The following is a 19,490-nucleotide window of genomic DNA, read 5'->3' as shown; positions in this document are numbered from 1 at the left end:
AGCAAGCCCAGAACATTTAAAATATATTATTATTATTTATTCATTTGGGTAGGATATGCAGAAGTGAGTGAACAATTTAGAAATACTACTTATCTTTTTTAGGGCTCTCATTTAAAATCCATAGCAATAAATATACCATTTCAGGAAAACACACTAGAGACAGGGAGATGTTATCTGCATTAATCAAAGACAGTATTTTTATCATTCTGCAATCTTGAGTCATAAAATGAATGCTTGGGTAAAAAATTTACACCAGCATTTTTCCAAATACAGACTCGTGGTTAAACTGAGCACAAACAAGTGAGTCTGCCCACAGCAGACTAAAACACAACGTCACCCCCACCGCCCCCACCATCCTACCCACACACACTCCAGGAATACAGCAGCTTTTGTGGTTTAAGGGCCTTAACTCACGTATAGCACAGTTGCAAGCTGAATCTACCACTGCCTTCACCTCCAGCAAAATGAGCAAAAAAATAGCTCAAATAGATACCGATACACCAATGCTCACAACAGCATTATTCACAACAGCCAAAAGGTAGACACAACCCAAGCATCCATCAACACATGAATAGATAAATAAAATGTTGTATAAACATGCAATGGAATATTATTCAGCTGTGAAAAAGAATGAATTTCTGATACATGCTATAACACAGAACCTTGAAATCATTACGTTGAACAAAATAAGCCAGACACAAAAAGGACAAATATTTTATGATTCCACTTATGCGAAATATCTAGAATAAGCAAATTCATAGAGACAGAAAGTAGATTGCAAGTTACCATGGACTAGAGAGGCAGGGAAATGGGGAGTGTGGTAGTTAGATTCAGTTGTCAACTTGGCCAGGCGAAGGCACCTAGTTCTGTTGCTGTGGACATGAGCCAATGGTATGTGAACCTCATCTGTTGCTGATTTACATCTGCAGTCTGCTAGGAGGCCTTCCTCCTGCAATGAATGACGTTTGACTTAATTGGCTGGTGCTTAAATGAGAGACTCAACATAGCACAGCCTAAGCAGCTCGGCATACCTCATCTCAGCACTTGCAGCTCAGTCCAGGCCTTTGGAGATGCAGAAAGGAATCACCCTGGGGAAAGTTGTTGGAACCTAGAGGCCTGAGAGAAAGCCAGCAGAGATTACCCTGAGCCTTCCCACATAAGAAAGAACCTCAGATGGAAGTTAGCTGCCTTTCCTCGGAAGAACTAATGAAATAAATCCCCTTTTATTAAAAGCCAATCCGTCTCTGGAGTGTTGCATTCTGGCAACTAGCAAACTAGAACAGGGAGTTATGGCTTAGTGGATGCAAGGTCTTTTTTGGGGGGTGGTAAAAGAGTTTTGGTGACAGATGGTGGTGATAGCAGCATAATATTGTAAATATAATCAATACCACTGAATTATACACTTAAAAATGGTTAAAACTGGAATTTTATGTTACATATATACATTAACACAAAAAAATTTTAAATAAGATAGGAAAAATTTTGCAAATAATTTTCTAAAACTTCCCCAAGGTTTAATTTAACTAGTTTCCCCTACCCCCACCCCTTTTCATACAGCTGGTTAACGGATCATATGTTTATTAAAAGTAAATCATGGGTGGGCAATGTCGGCGCCATGGCAGTGTTCTCACCTGCCATGCTGGAGACCCAGTACTCCCTACTTTCAGAGAACACAGAATAAAAATCTGTCTTCACTAGGAAGCCATTTTTATGAAATTAAGTCACCAACACTTTGCTTTTCCTATTTCCCTATCCACTGTGATAGGCAATGATTCTACTGAAAGGCCAAAGGTAAACTAAGCAGCAAGGTTTCAGAAGGCAGCAAGCATACGTCCAGCTGTGAAAACCAGTTCCTCCGGTAAGGGACAGTGCAGTCACTGAGAGGCCAGGTTCCCGGGTCAGAGGGTCTGAACTCAAATCCCAGTCCCATCACTTGCTGGCTTTCAGTTTCCTCACCCTAGCAGGAATAATAATAATAGTACTTACAGATAACAATACTCAGAAGGTCACTGTGAGGATTAACTGAGTTAAAATAGGCAACACTGAGAGACCTGCCTGGCCTAGAGTAAGTGCTTGATGCCCCTTAGGTAGTCTATTCACCATCACTGCCATCTCCTCAGGTCTTTCTACACTCTCTCAGCCTCTCCCGTCACAGACACAGTTATGCGTCATCATGTCCTTTACCTCTGCCTGCTCTGAATCGTTTTTCTTGCTCCTCTCTAGACAATCTAGTCTGTTTACATTCCTCTTGAAAGGAGGAGACCAAGCCTGTGCTCACAACTCTAATAAGAATCTGAACCACCCCAAAAAGGAGGATGGCTTCTGGTTCTTCCACAGCGTCCTCTCTGACTTAGCCACGCTAAACTGGTCATTCTTTGCTTCTGGGCCTTTGAAAATGCAGTTCAAAAAAAAAGAAAAAGAAAATGCTGTTCATCTTTCCTGAAAAGTCTTCATCCCCCAGGTCCACTCTCTCTTAGGCCTTTACTCCTGACCCACCAACCTGAAAATATCTTCATTCATTCACTCAAGATCTAGCTCTAACACCTGGGAGGTGCAACTGAATAGATAATCTAAACTCTTCCCACAACCAATTTCTTTATCTTAAAACATAAGTATAGTACAGGGGTTTAAAATATGGTTTAAGAATTAGCCAGACCTGAATTTGAAATCTAGCTCAGCTACTTTGTGGTTGTAAGACCTTGAACACAGTTTCCAACCTGTTCAAGCTCCAATTTCCTCACTTGATAAATAAGAATAATAACACGACCTAATTCACTGAATCATTACGAGGAATCAATAAGATTAAATAATACCTAAAAAGCTTAGAATAGAAACTTTCCTTTTAACTTAATTATAATTAAAATGAACATCTCGAGGTATAATGACAGAGGAAAGGAAGGGGGAACTATAGTGTACATGTACAATGGATTACTGAGCAGCTGCAAGAAGGAATGAAGTTGTGAAGCATGCAACTTGGTGAATGAAGCTTAAGGACTGTATGTTGAAGGAAATGTCAGGAACAAAAAGACAAATATTATCATGATTCAATCACATAGACTAACTATAATGTAAAAACTCGGTGAACTAAAGTTGAGAGTATGGATTGTCAGGTTGGGGCCTATTGCAAAGGGACCTAGATTGTAAGCTCTTGCATCAGTCGTATATATTCAGGAGGTGTGACTGTTAATTTTAAATTCTGAGAAATTGAGCTGTTTGCATATAATACGGTCATTCCCAGAAACTTCAGGTATTTATGTGACACGTGAGCACAGAGTTAGAACTCTGAAGCTATAAAATTCAGCAGTACCCCACACAGCAACAGTTTAAAAAGTTGAAAAAGGGATCTGACTTTGACTAAAGATATGAATGAAGCTGATCTGGATAGGAGTACGATATATCAGAATACAGGGTAAAGCATGATCTCGTCCATATTTTAAAACTTCAACTTCTGCGTGAGACTAAAGGGAGAAACGTTTATTGGGTGCAAAATTTGTATTTTGGATAGTGTATTTCCTAATCTAACTTGTACAGTCAGTTTAGTTGAACACCATAAGTACATGGAATCTTGAAAAGGGCATGAGATTTTGTTGGTTTGTCCAGGCTACTGTGATTCTCTGATATATCCCAGAGTAATTCAGGCAGTGATTACAAAAGTATTTACCAAGTCCTCTTGGGGCACTGGGGAGAAAGAAGGAAATATATTCAACTTCCCCATTTGGAGAATTTCTGATATTCTTACAAGCAGTGGGGAACAACCAAATCAATAGGCCAAGCCCTCAATCTTGGGGTTTGACCCTATGAAACTTACTCCTGCAAAGGATAGGCTAAGCCTACTTAAAATTAGGCCTGAGAGTCATCCCCAGAGAACCTCTTTTGTTGCTCAGTTGTGGCCTTTCTCTCTAAGCCAATTCAAAAGGTAAACTCACTGCCCTCCATTCTATTTGGGACATGACTCCCAGGTGTGTAAATCTTCCTGGCAGTGTGGGACAGAAATCCCAACATGAGCTGGGATCCGGCATCATGGAATTGAGAAGGATTTCTTGACCAAAAGAGGGAAAAGAGAAATGAGACAAAATAAGTTTCAGTGGCTGAGAGAGTTCAAACAGAGTCAAGAAGTTATCCTGGAGGTAATTTGTATGCATTATACAGATATTCCTTTTCAGTTTATGAGGTATTGGAGTGGCTGGAGGAAAGTGCCTGAAACTGTTGAGCTGTGTTCCAGTAGCCTTGATTCTTGAAGATGGTTGTATAAAGATAAAACTTTACAATGTGGCTGTGTGACTGTGAAAACCTTGTGTCTCATGCTCCTTTTATCCGGGGTATGGACAGATGAGTAAAAAGAAAATAGATTAAAAAATAAATAAACAATGTGGGGGAAGGTAAAATAAAATTGGGTAGAAGGAAATACTAATGGTTAATGAAAGGGAGGGTAAGGTGTGTGGTATGTATGAGTTCTTTCTTTTTCCTATAACTTTTTCTGAAGTGATGCAAATGTTCTAAAAAATTATCATGGTGATGAATACACAAATATGTGATGATATTGTGAGCCACTGATTGTTCACAATATATGGAATATATGTGTGTGAAGATTTCTCAATAAAATTATTTTTTTTTAAAGTGAACATCTCAGAAAATGAGAAGATGGAGGCTTAGTAAGGTGCGCGCGTCTTAGTTCCTCCTCCAGAACAACTACTAAATAACTAGAAATAGTACAGAACAGCTCCCGGAGCCACGACAGACACCAAACACACAGTGTACCCCAGTCTGGAACGGCTGGACCGGCTACAAGACTCCGCTGCGGTGAGGTCCCCGAGCGGTGCGCACTTCCCCAGGCCGTGGTGGCTGGCGGCCGACCCCCCTCCCTCCCTCCTTCCCAGTCCGGCTGAGAGACTCGGATCAGCGGTTCCCCAAGCCACGGTGGCCGGTGACCGGAGCCCCTCCCACACATGCGGCTTCCCAGGCAGGCTGGGAGCCTCGGATCGGCAGTTCTCCAAGCCGCGGCGGCCGGCGCCCCTCCCGCACGCGCGGCTTCCTGGGCCAGCTGGGAGCCTCGGATCAGCGGTTCCCCAAGCGGCTAGCGCCCCTCCCCCACAGGCGACTTCCCGGAGGGAAAGGAAAGAGTCTCCAACAGTGGTAGAGACTGTGTCCAACCTAACACCAATAGTGGCATTAATGAACAACTTCTGACTACTAAAAATAGGCCCTCAGCTCAGGCAAAACTGATCAAGGCGGAAGTCGCCTATTGGGCTAACTGAAAAAGAGGAAAGGGGGCGAAACAGAGCCTTCTGTGGCTGTTTCTGTGGAAGCTTGGTTGCCTCTGGGCTCAGCGCTGGGATTACACAGGTTGCAACTGCCCCGAACGCAGAGGCGGGCTGCTTTCAGGGCTCTCTACCACCTGAACCTTCCCCGCGGGAGGGGTGAAACGCAACTCAGGTGGAATCCCTCTCTCAAGGAATTCATATCCCAGGACTTCACAATTTGAAGCCATTAAAACCAACCTACAACCTACAACCTTTCCTCTGTCTCCACCACACACCCAGCAGCAGGAATCTTCCAAAGTTAAAGGAGCCACAACATCTTTTGCTGGTGGGACCCGCAGACAAATAAGCACCACATACTGGGCAGGATAAGAAAAACAGAGCCCAGAGACTTCACAGGAAAGTCTTTCAACCTGCTGGGTCCCACACTCAGGGAAATCTGATTAAATGCCCAGACGCCAGCAAAAAATAACAAATCACACCGGGAAAATTGAAGATATGGCCCAGTCAAAGGAACAAACCAATAGCTCAAATGAGATACAGGAGCTGAGACAACTAATTCTGAATATACGAACAGAAATGGAAAACCTCTTCAAAAAACAAATCAATAAATTGAGGGAGGACATGAAGAAGGCATGGGATGAACAAAAAGAAGAAATAGAAAGTCTGAAAAAACAAATCACAGAACTTATGGGAATGAAAGATACAGTAGAAGAGATGAAAAAAACAATGGAAACCTACAATGGTAGATTTCAAGAGACAGGCTAGAATTAGTGAACTGGAGGATGGAACATCTGAAATCCAAAAAGAAACAGAAACTATAGGGAAAAGAATGGAAAAATTTGAGCAGGGGCTCAGGGAATTGAATGATAATATGAAGCGCACAAATATACGTGTTGTGGGTGTCCCAGAAGGAGAAGAGAAGGGAAAAGGAGGAGAAAAACTAATGGAAGAAATTATCACTGAAAATTTCCCAACTCTTATGAAAGACCTAAAATTACAGATCCAAGAAGTGCAGCGCACCCCAAAGAGAATAGATCTAATAGAACAACCAACTTTGACTCAAGAAGAAATAGATGACCTCAACAAACCAATCACAAGTAAACAAATTGAATCAGTCATTCAAAAACTTCCCAAAAAGAAAAGTCGAGGACCAGACGGCTTCACATGTGAATTCTACCAAACATTCCAGAAAGAATTAGTACCAACTCAGCTCAAATTCTTCAAAAAAATTGAAGTGGAGGGAAAGCTACCTAATTCATTCTATGAAGCCAACATCACCCTCATACCAAAACCAGGCAAAGATATTACAAAAAAAGAAAACTATAGACCAATCTCTCTAATGAATATAGATGCAAAAATCCTCAACAAAATTCTAGCAAATTGAATCCAACAACACATTAAAAGAATTACACATCATGACCAAGTAGGATTCATCCCAGGTATGCAAGGATGGTTCAACATAAGAAAATCAATTAATGTAATACACCACATCAACAAATCAAAGCAGAAAAATCACATGATCATCTCAATTGATGCAGAGAAGGCATCTGACAAGATTCAACATCCTTTCCTGTTGAAAACACTTCAAAGGATAGGAATACAAGGGAACTTCCTTAAAATAATAGAGGGAATATATGAAAAACCCACAGCTAATATCATCCTCAATGGGGAAAAATTGAAAACTTTCCCCCTAAGATCAGGAACAAGACAAGGATGTCCATTATCACCACTATTATTCAACATCATGTTGGAGGTTCTAGCCAGAGCAATTAGACAAGAAAAAGAAATACAAGGCATCAAAATTGGAAAGGAAAACTAAAACTATCACTGTTTGCAGATGATATGATACTATACATCGAAAACCCAGAAAATTCCACAACAAAACTACTAGAGCTAATAAATGAGTACAGCAAAGTAGCAGGTTACAAGATCAACATTCAAAAATCTGTAGTGTTTCTATACACTAGCAATGAACAAGCTGAGGGGGAAATCAAGAAATGAATTCCATTTACAATTGCAACTAAAAGAATAAAATACTTAGGAATAAATTTAACTAAAGAGACAAAAGACCTCTACAAAGAAAACTACAAGAAACTGTTAAAAGAAATCACAGAAGACCTAAATAGATGGAAGGGCATACCGTGTTCATGGATTGGAAGACTAAATATAGTTAAGATGTCAATTCTACCTAAATTGATTTACAGATTCAACGCAATACCAATCAAAATCCCAACAACTTATTTTTCAGAAATAGAAAAACCAATAAGCAAATTTATCTGGAAGGGCAGGGTGCCCCTAATTGCTAAAAGTATCTTGAGGGAAAAAAACGAAGCTGGAGGTCTCACGCTGCCGGACTTTATGGCATATTATGAAGCCACAGTGGTCAAAACAGCATGGTACTGGCATAAAGATAGATATATCGACCAATGGAATCGAATAGAGTGCTCAGATATAGACCCTCTCATCTATGGACATTTGATCTTTGATAAGGCAGTCAAGCCAACTCACCTGGGACAGAACAGTCTCTTCAATAAATGGTGCCTAGAGAACTGGATATCCATATGCAAAAGAATGAAAGAGGACCCGTATCTCACACCCTATACAAAAGTTAACTCAAAATGGATCAAAGATCTAAACATTAGATCTAAGACCATAAAACAGTTAGAGGAAAATGTAGGGAGATATCTTATGAAACTTACAATTGGAGGCAGTTTTATGGACCTTAAACCTAAAGCAAGAGCACTAAAGAAAGAAAGAAAGAAATGGGAGCTCCTAAAAATTAAACACTTTTGTGCATCAAAGAACTTCATCAAGAAAGTAGAAAGACAGCCTACACAATGGGAGACAATATTTGGAAACGACATATCAGATAAAGGTCTAGTATCCAGAATTTATAAAGAGATTGTCCAACTCAACAACAAAAAGACAGCCAAACCAATTACAAAATGGGAAAAAGACTTGAGCAGACGCCTCTCAGAAGAGGAAATACAAATGGCCAAAAGGCACATGAACGATGCTCAATGTCCCTGGCCATTAGAGAAATGCAAATCAAAACCACAATGAGATATCACACCCACCAGAATGGCCATTATCAACAAAACAAAAAATGACAAGTGCTGGAGAGGATGTGGAGAAAGAGGCACACTTATCCACTGTTGGTGGGAATGTCAAATGGTGCAACCACTGTGGAAGGCAGTTTGGCGGTTCCTCAAAAAGTTGAATATAGAATTGCCATACGACCCAGCAATACCATTGCTGGGAATCTACTCAAAGGACTTAAGGGCAAAGACACAAACGGACATTTGCACACCAATGTTTATAGCAGCATTATTTACAATTGCAAAGAGATAGAAACAGCCAAAATGTCCATCAACAGACGAGTGGCTAAACAAACTGTGGTATATACATAGGATGGAATATTATGCAGCTTTAAGAGAGAATAAACTTATGAAGCATGTAATAACATGGATGGACCTAGAGAACATTATGCTGAGTGAGTCTAGCCAAAAACTAAAGGACAAATACTGTATGGTCCCACTGATGTGAACCGACATTAGAGAATAAACTTGGAATATGTCATTGGTAACAGAGACCAGCAGGAGTTAGAAACAGGGTAAGATAATGGGTAGTTGGAGCTGAAGGGATACAGACTGTGCAACAGGACTAGATAAAAAAACTCAAAAATGGACAGCACAATACTACCTAATTGTAATGTAATTATGTTAAAACACTGAATGAAGCTGCATCTGAGCTATAGTTTTTTTTGTTTTTTTATATATGTTTTTTATTTTTTATTTTTATTTTTTCTCTATATTACCATTTTATTTCTTTTTCTGTTGTCTTGCTATTTCTTTTTCTAAATCGATGAAAATGTACTAAGAAATGATGATCATACATCTATGTGATGATATTAAGAATCACTGATTGCATATGTAGAATGGAATGATTTCTAAATGTTGTGTTAGTTAATTTTTTTAATAAATAAAAAAAAAGTGAACATCTCAACTAATAATGTGTCAGTGGCTGAGAGAATTCAAATCGATTTGAGAGGCTACTCTGGAGGTCACTCTTATGCAAGCTTCAGTGAGACATTGCTACCTATCATAACTTGCCAAACCCCAACCAAAACCATTCCAGCCAATCCTAAAGAATACCTAGGGCAATGTATAAGATTCTACAAAGGTTCCATGCACTGGGATAATTTTCCAGAAACATACAACCTCCAAATGGATTCTTGGACCAGATAAGTCCTGAATCCTAGAGGGCTCAGCCTCCCCAGAACATCAGCCAGTTCCATCTCTCTACCCCATTTATTGACAGCCCCTTCCAACCTGAAAAAAGTTAGTATGGACATAGTCCAAATACCCCTAAAAAGTTGGATAGAAAGATCAAAGGTGATGATGGAGTTATACAGAGAAGGTAGGGTTTAACAAACAAACATGATTGCTGGATCATTAATCTGATATTTAGCAGCTACAAGTAAAAACCTAAGTTTTTTTTTTTTTTTTTTTTGCAATTTTGTGGAATTGTAAACCATACCAAACTCTGAAATCTGTTCTACAACTAATTGCTGTGCTGTGCTTTGAAATTTATTGCTTTTTTGTATATATGTTATTTATCACAAAATAGAAAAAAAAAGGCAATTGTAATGATAAAAAAAAATTTATCCCTTCTAGTCTCCTATGCTCTGGAGCAACTAGAAATGATGGTATGGTGCCCATGACAAACTCTGGGATCTGTCCTTTAACTACTTGTTGAAGAGTACTTGAAAATTATTGCTTTTTTACTTCTCTGCTTTATATATATGTTATATTATACAATTTAAAAAGTTAACAAAAAATAATAATAGATCAGATTTTTAAAAATGAACATTTTACACATTCAGAAAACTTCAATAATTCCCTGTCGGAATTTAGAATAAAATCCAAACATTGAGAATATGGACCCAAACTTTACCTGCTTTACCTACCTCCCTATTCCATCCCATTCACCATGCCTAGAATGTCCTGCCATTTCTAAAATACACTGTGTCCCTTTCATGCCTCTATGCCGTTGACTATGCCTTTGTCTGAAAGGCTCTCCCATTCTTACCCAAATCCCTCCTGGGTTGTTTCCCAACACTCACACACTTTCAAACCCCAGCCTCAATATTACCCCCCATTGTGGTACTTTCCAAATTCCCTGATGAGTTCATTGCTCTTTCTTCATTGTCCCTTCAGTTTTCAGGAGTACATAATACTACTCAAGCACACACACATTGACTGCCCCCAATGTAAAAGCTATTTCCGATATTACAATGCAAAGCACCTTGAATGCAAAAATTCAGAGGAAGGGGAGCAGACAGAAAGAGATGGAGAGAAAGAGGGAGGCAGGTAACCCAAAATTCTAGTATCTAAATATAGTATGCTCATTAGTTATCCACTCCTTACAATCTTATTTTTACAGTATTTTCAACACTCTTAACTACTCTGATACAGATCTTTCCCTTGTACCCATTTAGGATAAGCCCAGTCCTATATGACCTCTCCTAGACAGTGACAAAGGTTCCCTGAGAGAGAAAAATCACACAAATGCACAGAAAGTTATACATAAGAAATTCGTGAATCTCACCCCTAGGTGAGCCCTCAATGAGGCCTGGTGACTCCTGAATCTGCCCTTGGCCCGCTCCCTTTCCATGATACCTCAAACCCTTGCCATTCTCTTTCAGTCCTCTATGCAACCTCCAAGCTACTCATTCTCAGAAGAAAATGTCAGCTCTTAACATCAAGAAATTTGAGACCATACAAACTGCCCTGCCAAGCCTCTGCACACATCCTTACCCGGACCTGAAAGGATGTGGTGTTCCTTTTCTTCTGCAAGCCCAAGCCCTCCTACTCTGCCCCGGATCCCATCCCCTCCAAGATTAAAAAAAAAAACAAAAACACTCTCTACTGTTTGCAACCTCTCCCTCTCAGGAACATCTCTCTCCCCTCAGCCTCTAAATACTCAGATGACTCTCCCATCCTTAAAAACAATCAAACAAATAAAACAAATACAATAACAATCTTTCCTATAAGAAAGATTTCTTTCCTTTCTCAGCCAGTCTTTGTGAAAGAGTTTTTTATACCTGAAGTCTTCATCCCCTCCCTTCCCATTCATTTCTAAGTCTGTCACAATTTGGACTTCACTCCTCCTTCCAGTACTGGGCATCATATGTCTTAAAACTGTGAGATCTAATGAATAATCACTACAGTTTCTGTTTGGAGTGATGGAAAAGTTTTGGTAATGGATGGCAGTGAGGGTAGCACAAATACTATGAATGCAGTTAATGCCATTGAATTGGATACTAGAAAATGGTTAGAACCATTAATTTTAGGTTGTGTATATGTTACCAGAATTTTTAAAAACCATGAAACTGTACAACACAAAGAGTAAACCCTAATGTGAACTGTGGACTATAGTTAATAACAATTTGAATAATACTATTTCATCAATTGTAGCAAAGATACCACACTGATGCAAATGCTAATAACAGAAAAATCTGTGTGTGAGGGCCAGGGAGAGAGGTGGCTATATATAGGAACTCTGTACTTAGGATACAATTTTTCTGTAAACCTACAACTACTCTCAAAAAAATAAAAAACTCCAATAGACACTCTTCTATCCTTATCTTATTGGACCTCTCTATAGCAGTAACTACTTACTCCTTAAATTTCTCTCTCCGAGGGCTTCCATGATAATACCCTCATTCATTCACTAACTCTTCAACCATATGTTTATTGAGCATCTCTTTTGTGCCATCCTCTAGGTTTAAGATTAAATGTGAGCAAAATATATACATCCTCTGTTTGGGGCTTAAAATACAGTGGAAGTTAGAGACATTAATCAAGTTATTGCAAAGATAAATGCATAATTATAAACTCCATTAAGTGCTATCAAGGAAAGACAAACAGTAGTTATGAGATTTGCACCTGTTATGGTGGGAGGAGGGGGAAGTGGTTAGTGAAAGCTTCCCTGAAAAAGTCACTTTTAAGCTGAGATCTGAAGGAAGGTTGCAATGTGAGAAGAGGGAAACCATTCTAGGTAAAGAATACAGCATAGACAACGGTTCTATGCAGGGGAGCACAATCAGTCAAGGAACTGAAAAGAAGGCAGTATGGCACACAGGGAGCATGAAAGAGAAAGGGCAATAAGATGTGGCTAGGAGCCAGATCATGCAGAACCTTAGGGACTTGGGTCCTTATCCTTAGAGTAACAGGAGACCATGGAAAATATTTAAATGTGGTACTGAGTGAGAAAAGGCATGATGACATTTGAATTTTTAAAAGATCACTCTAGGAAAGGCAGGAGGATACAACAATGAATATAGGGACATTGCTTTAAGAGACTAATACAATAGCCAAGTGAGAAATAAGGGAAGCTTGGGATTGGAAAGAAGTAGGCAGACAACAATACTTACAAGGTAAAATCAACAAGAATTGGTGATAAACAGGATGTGGACTGTTAGGGAAAGGGAAATCCCAGGTTTCTGACTTCGTGATGCCATTCATTGAGACAGGAAAAACTAGAAAAGTACCAGACTTGGCTGCAAAGAACATGAGTTAGATTTTTGGATGAGTTTAAGATGCCTTTGAAATAGCCTCAGCATAATGTCAATTGGGCAGTTGGTTTAGGGCAGGGATTGGCAAACAATGACCCATGGGCCAAATCCAGCCCACAATGTCTTTTTGTAAATAAGATTTTATTAAACACAGCCATGTTCATTTATTTATGTATTGCCTACGAGTGTTTCTGCCCTACTCCAGCAGAGGTGAGAAGTTGCAAAAGAGATTTATGTGGCCCACAAAGCCTCAGATATTTACTTTTTAGCCTTTTATAGAAGAAGTTTCCCAATCCTGGTTTACAGCAAAGAAAGAGATACAGATTAGTGATACATCAGAGGGTTCTTCGTTCAGCTTGTTTTCCTTGGACAATGCTATCCACTTCTATAGATTTAGCAACCACTGATATCCTAATGATCTCCCAATCTATATTGCTAGCCATGACATGCCTCGGAGCATCCAAATGTTAACGGGATATACCCACTTACTCAATCTCACTACCATGCAATCTCAGATTGAATGGAGTAAACATCTGTTTGTGCAGGATCAATATCCATTCCCCTCATCTCCCTTCCTAACAGTACCCAGATTTTCTTTGGATATCTATCCTTTCCCACATAGCCCATAAGCTTGGGGGAAGATGACTCTCTCAGTCAGGATCCAGGAAGGAAATATATGGTATTCCAAGACTGTGAAGTGTATGGACAGGGTCAGGGAATCATCAAAGACACAAAGTCTTTACTACAATCAGGCCAAAAGGGGCAAGGAGAGGAAATGATGTTACTGGAACCTCGTGAGAGCTGAAGTCTGGGCCAGCTGTCAGGAGCTGTAATCCTAGAGAGGCCCAGCCATGGCACTAAGGCAGGGAGGGAGCGGAAAAAAGAACCCTGACCTCTCCCTCCTCCTGCCCTCCAATCTCTCGCAGTGCCTCCAATGGCCAAGCCCAACTGGAAGCCAGAGGAAGAGAGCCTGGATGATGCAGTTTACAAGGTTGGCTTCCCAAGGAGTAGAGAAGGGCAGTGAAGGGGTCTAGTAACATGGGAGCAAATGAAGAATACCTAGCAATTGACTATACCCCTGTGCTGGTTTGAAAGGAAGTATGCCCCCTAAGAAAAGCCATGTTTTAATATAAATCCCATTTCATAAAGGTAGAATAATTTCTATTCAATGCTGTATGTTTGAAACTGTAATGAGATCATCTCCCTGGATGATGTGATTTAGTCAAGAATGGTTGTTAAACTGGATTAGGGGACGACATGTCTCCACCCATTTGGGTGGATCCTGACTGGTTTATTGAAGCCCTATAAAAGAGGAAATATTTTGGAGAATGAGAGATTCAGAGAGAGCAGAGAATGCTGTAGCACCACAAAGCAGAGAGTCCACCAGCCAGTGACCTTTGGAGATGAAGAAGGAAAACGCCTCCCGGGGAGCTTCATGAAACCGGAAGCCAGGAGAGAAAGCTAGCAGATAACGCCGTGTCCGCCATGTGCCCTTCCAGCTGAGAAAGAAGCCCTGACTGTGTTTGCCATGTGCCTTCTCACTTGAGAGAGAAACCCTGAACTTCATCGACCTTCATGGACCAAGGTATCTTTCCCTGGATGCCTTTGATTGGACATTTCTATAGACTTGTTTTAATTGGGACATTTTCTCGGCCTTAGAACTGTGAATTAGCAACACATTAAATTCCCCTTTTTAAAAGCCATTCTGTTTTTGGTATATTGCATTCCAGCAGCTAGCAAACTAGAACAACTCCCATCTGAGGATGACCCCGAATGGTTTAACCCAGTGATGTGCTGACAAATAGCTTAAAAAAACAGAAAAGAAAAGAAAAAGCCCAAAACATGTTAATATTTGACACCTCCCATACTATAAATATTCCTACCATGGTTAATCTCAAGATGAAAGTCACCAAATACTGAGTTAGGAAGAGAAAGCACAACTGGCTCTTGACAGCCAGTAAAAACTAGCTCTAGCACACCATCCCCCTGACCACAGAGATTTGTTTCGCACTGACATGTGATCTAAGTTGGTCTAACCAGAACGAGTTTCAAAAAACTTGCCTGGAAAGTTGTTAAATGCCTCCATGTCTTATTTATGCTATTCTCTATGTCTGGAATTTTCCTAACTCCCTACCTCAAATTCTTATTCCCCTTTCAAGATTTAACTGGGGTAACATCTCCAGGAAGTCTCCCCTGGATACTCATGTCAGAATAAGGGCCCCTCCTCTGTGCTTCCACAGTTTCTTGTGTATCTTTCTTTTAGTACCAGATTCCAAAACTATCTATTGATAATTTGATGAGCTCCTGAGCTCATCAAAATGGAGCCTAGCATATTGTGGATGCTTAACAATATTTATTAACTGACACACACCAACAGTTTCCTATTTATAATACAGAAATTGTTACAAAATAAGCATAAAATTAAGTTCTGGACAATTTTTGTTACTGAATTATAGTAAGTACACTATCTATTAAGCTACCTACTTATCAAATTCTTCTTTGTTAATAAATTTGAATTCCATATTCATGAGCATGATTTCACCACAAATTTACCAATATTTGTCATCACTTTACTAGAATTTAACCACTGGATGAGGGGATCTTAAATGTATAGCTACAGAAAAGTAAGTTCTATGGATGAGCTAAACTAATCTGCACAGTTAAAAGTCAGAATGTTGGGTCCCTTAGGGGAGAATGGGTACAGACTGGAAGGAAGCCCAAGGAAGGCCTCTGGGGTGCAGCAACATTCTGTTTCCTGATTTGGCTACTGGTTATTCAAATGCCTTCAGTTTCTGAAAATTAATTTTAATTAATAAAATTATGATAGGTGCACTTTTCTCTTACATATATTATACTAGTTAGAAGTGTTTTTCAAATCAATGGATATAAAATAATATATATTTTATATTATATTTATATATATATAAAATAATATGTCTTCTCCACTCATAAAACAGGAAAAATAATTACCCCAATGTGACAGTCATTCAGAAATTTTCAATCTGTATTTGGCCTAATGTCATTGTAAATATTTATCTTTTCACTTGCACAAAAAAGCGGTCATGCCAGGGAAAATCAGCCAACTATAGAAATATTCAAAATAATTTTTAAAATGTAATCTGGGAAGATGAGAAAATCACATTCTAATATGAGTAATTTTGTATTTGGAATTAAATAAACATGACAAAACAAAGCTCCCAATTTGAGCACCTCACTTTCCAAAACAAAAATCTGCCAACCTTGATTCATATAACTGCACATTTAAATGGAAAAGAGAAACATATAGGAACCCTAGGCTGCCTAATCTGTTATTTCTACGTACTTATCATCTGACATAACAGGACCAGATTTTTAATTTAGGGAGAATTCAAACAAGCTAACAGTTTAATGGGTCTTTGAAGAGGAAAAGCAAATAAACACTGGTTAAAACCAAAGTCTATTATTTAACATATTCAAAACAAAACTAAAGCAAAAGGGCGGGCCACATGGCTCAACAGGTAGAGTTCTCATCTGCCATGATGGAGACCCGGAGACCGGGGTTCCACTCCTGGTGCCTACCTATGCAAAAAAAAAAAAAGAACTTGCCAAAGTTTGCCAACCCCCAACCAACATCATTCCTGTTAGCCTTAAAGAACACCCAGACTTACTTTTAAATGTTCCAGTAGTAAAATACACAACTGAGGGGAAAAAAAAAAAAAAAGAACACCCAAGGCTCTGAGATTCTACAAAACTTGCACATACTAAGTTTACTTTTCAGAAACCTACAGCCTTTTAAATGGTTCCTAGGCTAGATAAGTCCTAAAATCCAGAAATGCTAGTCTCTTCAAGAACATCAACCAGTTCCATCTTTCTATCCCACATTGTCAACACTCCTTTTCAATATGAAAAAGAAAGTTAAATATTCGTAAAGATTGGGAGAAGGATCAAAAGAGAACGAGGAGTTATAAGAGAGAAGTTAACGATTTAAGAAATGAGTATGACCACTGAATCATTATATTGATACTTCTTTTTAGTCTCCAGTGTCTTGGACGAGTTAAAAGCAAAACGAAATTATGGAATTTAACCCATACCAAAGTTTGAAATCTGTTCTATAACTAATAGTTAAAATGTACTTTGAAATTTATTTCTTTTTGCATATATATATATATTTCACAATTTTTTAAAGTTAAAAAAAAAAGAAAGAAAAAGGAAAGCAAAAGAATGGATGAACCTTGAAAGCATGCTAAATGAAAGAAGCTGTTACAAAGGGGTACTTATTTTATGACTACATTCATATGCAATGTTCAGAATTAGCAAATCCATAGAGGCAGAAAATAGATTAGTGGTTGACAGGAAGTGGGAATAGGCGTGATTATTAATGGGCACTAGTTTTCTGTCTGGGTGAAAATGTTCTAAAATTAACTGTGGTAATGGTTGCACAACTTTGTGAATATACAAAAACATTGTACATTTTAAATGGGTAAGCTGTATGGTATGTGAATTACATCTCATTAAAGCATAAAAATAAGGCAAAAGATAAATCTATTCACAAGTGCACAGAGATCATAAAAACTTTTCATATATGACTCAACTATTATTTGCTCTGCTGGATTTTATGTACGTTCTTCAGTGCAAAACAACATCAGGTTTAAGTAAAGAACCCACACAGCATTTCTAAAAAATATTTTTCCTCAACAAAACAGTATTTGAACATTTCCTCTGGGGTGGGGTAGTGACAGAGGGGGAAAAAAAGAAGGAAGAGAGGAAGAGAACTGGGATTATGAATTTGGAATGACAGTAGTCCAGCCCAAATACTATATTGCAAAATAATTTGGCTGATAAACTGGACACCAACATTTGTGATGACACAGACAGCTGGGAGGGACCAGGGAGTATGCTGATTGCATGAATATTAGTCACCAGGTAAAAACCTCCCGGCCTTCCCTCCTAAGATTTAGGGCCACTGAAATCTTTATATTTGTTTCTTTCAAAAATTTCTCTTACACACAGGGAAATTTTATGATGGGGACAATTCACTCTAATGTTAGCTACTAATATTATACCATCTAGATCCTACCAACATTTGATTTCCCAGGAACACACAGAAAAAAAATCCAGACAATGAAAGTAATTAGGTTGGATTAAAATGTATGCAATATGAAAACTGTTCTCTGAACTTATAGAAGACTGAAAAGTGCACTTCCGTTAAATTTTAGTAGTTTAAAATAATAGAACTGATACGCCCTTTCTCTTACTTAAAAAAAAAGATGTTATTAAAATACTAAAGCAGTTGATTTTTCCTCAACAATAGATTGCTCTATTTTAACGAAATAACATCACATCTCTTATGACTAATAAACGTTTTATTTCATAGCCCTTGACAATCACCTACAGAAAAACATAATTACAAAAAATAAAGTCAATTTTCTTTCGCAAAATTACTGGAACAGATTACTGAACACAAGAACTGCCTTTTGCTAATCACGATATACACCCCACAAAACCACAGTAGAATCAACCACACTTCGCTTCATCACAAAACACCACCACCAGGTGCCCCCAAAGCCAGACCGCTCTGTAGTTCCATCCTGTCATACAATCACCAGAATATAATAAGTCACGCGAGGTGGTCGGGCTTCCAAGGGCTTGGGAGACGACTAACAAGCTGGAAGGTCCCTTCAGTGGGTGTTGACAACAACGAGATAACAAATCCTCCCGGTCTCCTCCCCTTTACTTTCTTCCCAAAAGCGGAGCGGGGGCGTACCTGAGACCCCCACCCGGAACCGGAAAAGCGACCATCTTCCCCAACCCCCGGCCGGAAGTGAGTTGGAGCCAACCGGCTCACTCACCCAGGAAGAACAGAACGCCCTGCAGTGGGACGAAAGCGCAGCCACGGCCTCCAGCCGCTCTGCTCTGCTGCATCCCGACAGCTCCCCAGATGCTTGCACACCTTGTTTACGGCTCCCGGTAAGTATACAGGTAACACCGGAAGTGACGTGCGGCTGGAGGCAGCCAGAAAGCTTAAAATGGCTGTCGGAAGTTGCCATAGGAACATGGCTTTTTTCCAGAGCCGCACCTGGGTTTGTTCACGAGTTTGGAGTCAGTTGCTGTTTTGTTTGAAAATGGAGGCTTCGACTTCTTGGAAAAGTCACAGTAATAAATCGAGGGAAGGCTTAATTTACTTTTATGGAATTCAGTAGGACCTATAGTCTTCATCCAACTCTTGCAGAAGTCGTTGTACCCCTAGATTGTTGTAGTTAAACTAAGCTCACAGAATAGATTCCTATAAATTTGGAGTTCATTAAGGACCTAGGAGATCATACAGATCGGGGAATACATTAACTATGTATTAGGCTCTCGTGGTCAATATGTGCCTCAATCTCTTTGGTTCATATCCTTTTGAGTATACCTTTTAGAGCGTCCAGCTCACTACGTCCTCAAATTAGGTGTTTAACATTTAATTTGCTGTTAACAGTGGCAATATGAAGATCAAATCATTACAGCATATATTTGAGGAAAATGGTAACTGGTATTTGTCTATCCTTTTCTTTGGAAAAGGGAGTATTGTTATGAAGTGAAATGAAGAGATAGTGTCACATCCTTCTGAATAAAAGATGGGATAGTACCTTGTTTTTATTTTTTAATCAGCTTATTCTCTTGGAATCCCCAAA

At 39.2% G+C, this 19,490-nt stretch overlaps 1 protein-coding gene and 2 long non-coding RNA genes across 4 annotated transcripts in view; 1 reads left to right on the top strand and 2 right to left on the bottom strand.

The window, feature by feature from the left end:
• MPZL3 (myelin protein zero like 3) overlaps positions 1-18,885 on the bottom strand; it is a 32,014-nt gene extending 13,129 nt beyond the window's left edge. The window contains exon 1 of one of the 2 annotated variants that reach the window (XM_077112774.1): positions 18,669-18,885. In XM_077112774.1, the coding sequence (XP_076968889.1) occupies positions 18,669-18,741 (73 nt within the window). In that variant the 5' untranslated portion in view covers positions 18,742-18,885. The remainder of the gene's footprint in view (positions 1-18,668) is intronic. The other variant, XM_077112773.1, reaches the window with a different exon arrangement.
• LOC143644167 (uncharacterized) overlaps positions 1-19,490 on the top strand; it is a 117,514-nt gene that overhangs the window by 66,016 nt on the left and 32,008 nt on the right. The window contains exon 3 of the long non-coding RNA XR_013156538.1: positions 18,568-18,786. This is a non-coding gene — a long non-coding RNA (uncharacterized LOC143644167). The remainder of the gene's footprint in view (positions 1-18,567; positions 18,787-19,490) is intronic.
• On the bottom strand, positions 16-18,577 carry LOC143644169 (uncharacterized). The gene is made up of 3 exons (XR_013156541.1): positions 18,423-18,577; positions 1,032-1,116; positions 16-949 (listed from the first exon to the last, which is right to left on the bottom strand). It is a non-coding gene; the product is annotated as an uncharacterized LOC143644169 (long non-coding RNA).

This window comes from Tamandua tetradactyla, chromosome 8 (assembly GCF_023851605.1).
Source record: "Tamandua tetradactyla isolate mTamTet1 chromosome 8, mTamTet1.pri, whole genome shotgun sequence".
NCBI classification, from domain to species: Eukaryota; Metazoa; Chordata; class Mammalia; order Pilosa; family Myrmecophagidae; genus Tamandua; species Tamandua tetradactyla.
Note: the sequence above shows the minus strand (reverse complement) of the source record. Positions and strands in the feature narration are given on the sequence as shown.